Genomic DNA, 7,694 nt, shown 5'->3' with positions numbered 1-7,694 from the left:
TGCTCTCCCCGTTAGAGTAGAGTAGGAGTCCGGTAACCGGGGGAGACCCTGGATAACCTCCAGGTGGCGTTATCACAGGGTCTCCCTAGGTATTTTTTTTCACATTTTATTTTTAGTAACTTTGGCCAGATCACATTTCCCATTACAATTATGGGAAATGCGCTCTGATTACTAAAAATAAGTGATACTTAGGGGTTGGAGTAGAATTTTACGAATTCTACTCCAGTTGCCATGTAATAACTATAGGTGATACTAAAATAATGGGAAAAGGGTGTGAAAACACCCTTTTTCACTTTATTTTAGTAAAAATAATGTTAATAAATAGAGCCCTTAGTGAGAACTGTGGTTAACAACAAAATTAGTTTACAGCACAGTAAAACTTGTAATACTATATAAACTAATGTTATAATGCATATTTGGAGCCAAGGAAACACTTTAGAGGATCCATGGAGGAGTTTACTAATTTTTAGCTATACATTAGACTGAAAAGAGGGACTGATGTGGAGGATAACGTGCATACCCCGATATGTGATGTGAATCGTCTAGTAACAAGCAGCAGATGGCGCTAAAGACAGAAATGTCCTGTACTGTAATGCGGGACACGGAAGGGGGAGTCTTTAGTGTCTCACATTGGCCAACCGTAACATGGCGCTGGCGCATCAGAGGGTTCCCGGAAGTTACCAAGCTGTCACCGACTAAGGATGGCGACTGACGGGGATTTTCTGCTGCGTTACCGGGCCGTGTCCAATAAACTGAAGAAGTGAGACACTGTACTAAGGCTAATATTCCAGCATTTTCCCTGACCGCTTTATCACCTATTCATTCCCAGCAACGCGTGTTATTTAGGCATCACTGATTTCTTCTCCCTCCATACATTCCGTCTGATGTACACACGGTCATCTATATGTATTCATTGCCCGTCCTGTAGCAGCCTGTCCATTTGTGCGGTGTCCCCTCCTTATCTGCAGCATTGTTCCTTGTTTCTGCCTTTTTCTCATAAGTTTCTCATTGCTGTTTATGTGCTGATGCAGTTACTGTACAGGGGTGGTCTTTGCCGAAGGGTGAATTTCCCTGAATATTGGTATACTTTCCTGTTGCTATTGTGTTTGGGGGAGGAAAGGTGCCATGTTATACAGTAAGCACTTGGACTTGTCACACTGACATCATTATACTGTATGTAACAGGAAAGATTTTATAAAGCTTTCTTAATGTTATTATTTTTTCTGGCATATCATCATCCTTCTATCCAACCTCTCTGTTGCTTCTTATTCTAAATCTGTACACAACATTATTTTGCCATGGATGTAATGATGGTTATTTACCAACATTTCTGAAAATTGTAAATATTTAGAACATATAGCTCCAACATATTATGCAGCACTGTGCAGAGAATATTGTATCCTTCACATGCCACATTGGAGCTTACAATCTAAATAAGTACCCACACAAAACGCACGCATCCTTATACACTTTTGGGATGTTTTGTCTGCATCCAATAGACTTCCAACTTGTTATTGGACTATGGGGCTAAATTATTATCGGGGACCCATTGGAGGTGAATACTATAGTAACAGAGCAATCAATATTGCTCCAAAAGGCAGCTGTCCCGCAATGCCTATCACTAATGCTGGGTACACACTGGCTGACATATCAGCCATTTAATTGAACGGGCGATATATTGTGTGCCTCTTGGCCAGTGTGTACAGACGATATGTCTGTGAACTACATCATTCACAGACATATCGTGTTAGCTGTACAGCACAGCTGATGACAGATATAGCTGCTCATTGTGTTGTGTGTACGAGCGGTCAGCGGATCTGCCCATACACTTGCGGCAGGGAGGGGATCAACCGGCCAGCGGGATCGCAGATGATGGTTGTTCAGTGTGTTTTGTACGGGTTGGGTATGTAATCCCAGCACTCGGGATGCCGGCTGTCAAAACACAGATCGCAGCATCCCGATGCTGAGGATTCTGACGGGATAAGTAAGTATGCTATCCCACTCCCCTCCACACCCCGCACCCTAACCCTCCTGGTTAGTGCCTAAACCTACCCCTTCCGGTGGTGACTAACCCCAACCTCCCGCAGCTACCCTAACCTTCCGCCTCCCAGGGTGCCTATACCTATTATTATTATTGAAAGCATGACCCCAACACTTGATATAACATGAAGCCTGAATATATATAACATTAAGATCATAGCAACCGATGAAACGTTTGATTTTGTTGTTTCACCTGGCTGATGAAAGCTACAGTCTTAACTAGTTACTATTCATTTAGAGCAGTATTGCAAGCTGTTATAATGTTAGTACATAATCTTTATTAACTCAATCATGTACACCTATGAGGTTCTATACATTGTCTCTCCTCTCTTTCCAAACCTAGGGGTATATTTACTAAAGTGAGAGTTTATAGATATGGAGATGTTGCCCAAAGCAACCAATCAGATTTTACTTAACATTTAACTAGCGCCTTCTAGAAGATAATAGCTAGAATCTGATTGGTTGCTGTGGGCAGAGTCTCCACTTCTAAAAACTCTCACTTTAGTAAATATACCCCCTAGAGTGATTCCACAGTGCTGTTTGCTTGTATTCTAGCTTTAAACTATGCTGTTTATTGATCTGTAAGGTGATAGTTTTCATTAATCATCTGTAATTTATTTAATGCAATTTGGACACATTACGAATAGTGCAGTACCTTACACTTTATACATTTCAATTGTAGGAGATTCCTTCGGAAACCGAATGTGGCTGAAGCCAGTGAACAGTTTGGTAAGCCAGTCCTCTCTGTGCTTTTATATGATCACTAATAAAACAGGCTCTAGTGTTGATACTTATATATAATTCTTCCCTAATGTCAATTATTACACTATTAGAAGTCACATAAACATTCTTTGACCATATAAAAGAAAAGGACTACAAGTAGAGTGCTTTTATAGCGGTCACTAAAAATACAGGAGTCTCCCTCTTAAGTTATCGGTTTCTGCTAATCAGCTGAGATCATGTCAAAAGGCCTGATTCAGCAAGGAGCGCACAGGAGAGAACACACACACTTGGCCGATGTTTTTGTACTGTGTATGCATCGCACTGTGCGTGCGTGAACTAGCCAGTACAATCGGGTAAGCGTACACAGACTACACGCAGACCCCTTCTAATATTGATTGCCAGGAAGTGCCGTTTGTGGGTGGTGACAGGGATGGTCAGGTGAATGCAGGTGTGCCTGTGCGTTGGGATGCCGTTTCAGGGGAGTCCATAATTAAGCCGGTATGGCGACGGACGCAGTGATGAGATCCTGTGCGCACAGGAAGTTGCCAAGATCCTGCGCGAGGTCTTGTCAACCACTATTATGGTTCACGATGTTACCAGTGTTTACGCTATCGTGTGTACTGATCAGGCTTTGAGTAAAGGGAGATGGGCGGCTTAATATAGGGCTGGGCATCTGCATCTTGTGCTTGCTGTCTCTGTGCGTATGCATTGATGAGCATATTCTCGCAGCGGACGGGTGCATGCGTTCTCTCCTTTGAGTTCCTTGCTGAATCAGGCCCAAAGTTCAGTGACTGTAATGCATAACAAATACTGGTGAATGCTCTTCTGGATTCCAGACAGGAAGACCCGCACAGTCCACTAGAGACCTCTGGTGAGCTTCAGGGATTCCAAAGTGTAGGCCAACTCATGGATTTTCATGCATATGAAAAAGTGCCGCCTTGACCAGTGTAGGAAGGCGGAACCCATTAAAAAGTATTATATAGTAATATGATATAGCTACGGTGCTGCTTTGCTAAATAAAAGGTGTGTGTGTGTGTGTATATATATATATATATATATATATATATACATACACACACACACCACAAAGTAACTGGCACTCAGACCGCAATCATAATAAATCCATGTGTATTGGTCTAACGTTTTCAGGGACATAGCCCCGCCTTCAGGACAACATACATACAACAAACAGACATTGTATGTATGTTGTCCTGAAGACTGGGCTGTGTCCCTGAAAACGTTAGACCAATACACATGGATTTATTATGATTGCGGTCTCTGAGTGCCAGTTACTTTGTGGTTTCTATGGGATTTCTTTTGATCTGTGCAAGGGAGCAAGTTGATTATTTTGATTGAGTGCCGGCAGACTGACGAAGTATGTGTGTTGTATATATGTGTATATATATATATATATATATAATATACACACGTGTGTGTTTACTCTAGCTCCGGCGGCAGGCAGGGCGCCGGAGCTAGAGAGGGCAACCTTGTGAAAAGGGGGGTGTCTATAAGATGCGTCCCCTTTTCGGCATACTTGGGGGCGTGCCCGGCGCTTACGGACATGCTGGGCAGCCCCCAAGCGCTGCAGAAAGGGAGAATAGATGCGTCTATTCTCCGGCGGTGACCGGGTCACCGCATGTTTCTCCACCCGCGGGACACTGCGTCCCGCGGGTGAGAACGGCACCCGCAGGCTGTGAGGACAAGGCGCTTTTTGCCCTCCTCCTGGGCCCCGCTAAAACAGCCTAGCGGAAACGCTATATATATATATATATATATATATATATATATTACAAACACTATGTAGACAAAAGTGATTGGACACTGACAGCAAATATATAAATGAGATTTCATTGACGTCAGTACTTTTTGGGTTCACCACGTGCAGTGATTACTGCTAACATCATTCTTGGCAAACTGTCCACAAGTTCCTGGAGAACAGCAGGGGGTATGTTTTGCCATTCCGCCTTAAGTACAGTGACCAACTGTGACACTGAAGAAGGTCGAGTCGGCCTAGAAAGCACCCGTCGCTCCAATTCATCCCAGAGGTTCTCAATGGGGGTTAAGACTCTGAGCTGGCCAGTTCATCCGGGTTACTAAACTTTCTGTTTACCAATCCAGCGTAGCCCTGGCAACTTGTTGTCCTAGCAAAATATTTGTTTCTGTAGAACTGCAAGTGCATGGGCCTCCCTACGAAGTGTTCTTGTTGAAACCGCCACATTAGTGGCCATTTGGAACTCGTGTGCAATGGTATGCGTTTCGCTTGCGAGGGACTGTCCAATTACTTTTGTTTACATAATATAAATATATATATATATATATAATAGTGTTTATTAGATCAATCAGTATGTCGGTCAATGTTTCAATCCTCACAGGGGCCTTTGTCAAGACACATCCAATGATTGCAGCAGGCAGCATCAGTTAGCAGAACAGGAAGCATACTGACACTGGGCCTGATTCAGGTTGGTTCGCAATGCTGCATTCGCACGCAGCCGGCCGATGTTTGCAATCTGCGCATGCATATAAGACAGGCAGCACACAGACCCACCACTCAGTGATTGACAGGAAGTGCCGTTTGTGGGTTGTGATGGGGGGTGGTCATGCGAACGCAAGCATGTCAGGGCGTTCGAATGCCATTGCAGGGGCGTGCATAAATTATTCACAGCGAACCTATACGTAGCCTGAGTACTCACTGCTTGCAGGAAGTTTAGCAACTTCTGCGGCAGGGTCATGTCAACCACAAGTGTGCCTGCAGCTCCGATGTTACCGATGATTTTGCATACTTGCACATTAGTACGGATGTGAGAAGAGGGTAAGGGGGTGGCATTATGTTGTGCTGGGCATCTGCATCTTGTGCTGCAGCGGCAGTGCGAATGCATTCATTAGCATATTTTCGCAGTGGCCGGTTGCATGCGAACGCAGCATTGCGATCCGACCTGAATCAGGCCCACTGTCTGCATAGCCCCCTTATATAAACAATTGGCACCAATTAGCTGAGTAAGGCGCCAAAACTGTATGCAGTTAATCATGGAACGCATGGCTTACGGGAAGCTGTTATCCAATCAGAGGCGATAAGGACGCAGTTTGCATTCCACCGTAGAACGCAGATATATAACCAATCTCAAATCAGATGTTAAACCATGACATGCATTAGACGCTAACATTGTAGCTAGCAGGCCTGTGGAATATACACACAATTCTGAGAACTTAACGAATGAAAGGCATTATGGGAATGTGTTCCAATCTGTCAGTTGACTGACTTATGTGCTGATTTGATTGATCTGAAGTTGATGTAATAAACACTACATTTATTTGGACTTGTGTGTAAGCAGTGTCTCCTGTCTTACATGAATCAGCAGTAAAGTGCAGTTACAATTAGGGGCCTTATCATAACCGATCAATAACAGCATCCTTTCACCAGAGAAACCCTACCTTCCATCTAGTGGTCCAGTGTATTTTAGTTCAGAAACTTGGGAGCAGAAGTTCCAGATATGCACTGAGTATTATAGCTAGAGTATGATGGCCAAATGCAGTCAGACAGTCCTTTCCTCTTACACAGCCCTGTTTATGCTGTATGTCTGTTTTATAAAAATGTTTTCCTGGATCCAAAGAGGCTCTTTCCTTCCATTATCTAATTCTCTGTCTGTAACTTTTCTGCAGTCTGCTCTCCACATCATGACACTGCCTTTGCCACATGGAGCTCTATCCTCCATGCCCAGTCACATAAATGGACAGGTAATTTGCTACAATGAAATAGGGATCAACACACTCATCTTTTGAATACTCTCAGTGCTTGTGCATTATATACTACCCTGTGTTCCCAACCCACAGAAGATACGTCAGCTATGTGTCCCAACACACTTGGCCTGATTCAGAGTTGCAAAGTTTCTAGATCTGTGGCGATATTGTGTGCTTGTATATCGCTTATGATTTTCGCCTGCATTCAGAGGTGGCCGGTTCTATGCGTCTTCCCTATACATTGGTTGTAAGAGCAGACGTCATCCCTGTTAGCATGGATTTGCACAAGCCCTACCGTGAGTGAAAAAGATTTATCTGAAATCACTGGATCTCTGCAAATGCCCAAAACTGAAGAGTGTTCCCGCTAGACTGCGGGCTGAGGCGCTGAGGGTGCGTGCACAGAGTCTCTGCGCGCGCTGAAGGCGTGCTTCAAAAAAGGGGTGTGGCTGGCCGGGGGGAGGGTGTGTGGCCTTGTGACACGCCCCCAATTTGTCATACTTGAGGGTGTACCCTGCACTTACGGAGGCTGGACTTCCCCCAAGCTCTCCCCTCACTGTGAAAAGATGACGTGCGCATGCACACTAAATCTATTCACCCGGCGTAGAATGGTGACTGCAACTTTTCCCACTCGCAGGACACTGCGGTCCACGGGTGGGGAAGGCATAGTACAGGCTGTTTAGGGGGGTGCTGCTAAAAGTGCACGGCGCATTTTGTTCCTTAAAAAATCAGGCAGGGCACGGTGCCGCGCTAAAACAGCCTAGTGGGAACACTAACTGAGTAGACTGCAATTCTGTCTAAACGCCCATGTCAAAATAAATGCTACGTGTGAATGCCCTATTGCCATCTAGTTATTCTCATTTCTCCTCATGTGAAGATCTGGCTGTCTTCCATGATACTCTGAATAGCCTGCAGATCTGAAGAGATGGGAATGTTGCCCCGGTCGGCCTTGTGAGCATGCACAGTACAAAAAAAACCCACACATGCGACCACATTACTTTCAACTTTAAATCAGGCCAACTGTTTCAGCCTTTTGAACATACATACCATGCCAAGACTATTCTACCAGCCTGTGCCATATACAGAATTAGCTTTGTTCACTCACATATAATATACCAGCCAGTGCCACTCACAATTAAATGGCTCTCGGAGACCATTCATAATTCAGCAGCCGTGTGCCAACAGATTAATGTACCAAA

General features: G+C 44.4%; 1 protein-coding gene across 2 annotated transcripts in view; it reads left to right on the top strand.

The window, feature by feature from the left end:
• Positions 1-614: 614 nt before the first annotated feature.
• Positions 615-7,694, top strand: part of LOC148532284 (40-kDa huntingtin-associated protein-like) — a 50,449-nt gene continuing 43,369 nt past the window's right edge. The window contains exons 1-3 of one of the 2 annotated variants that reach the window (XM_088468125.1): positions 645-760; positions 2,723-2,769; positions 6,421-6,495. In XM_088468125.1, the coding sequence (XP_088324251.1) occupies positions 702-760; positions 2,723-2,769; positions 6,421-6,495 (181 nt within the window). In that variant the 5' untranslated portion in view covers positions 645-701. Of the gene's footprint in view, positions 761-2,722; positions 2,770-6,420; positions 6,496-7,694 lie in introns of both variants that reach the window. The other variant, XM_088468124.1, reaches the window with a different exon arrangement.

Source organism: Taudactylus pleione, unplaced genomic scaffold (genome assembly GCF_031769625.1).
Source record: "Taudactylus pleione unplaced genomic scaffold, aTauple2 ptg000080l, whole genome shotgun sequence".
NCBI classification, from domain to species: Eukaryota; Metazoa; Chordata; class Amphibia; order Anura; family Myobatrachidae; genus Taudactylus; species Taudactylus pleione.
This window is presented reverse-complemented; position numbering and strand designations above follow the sequence as displayed.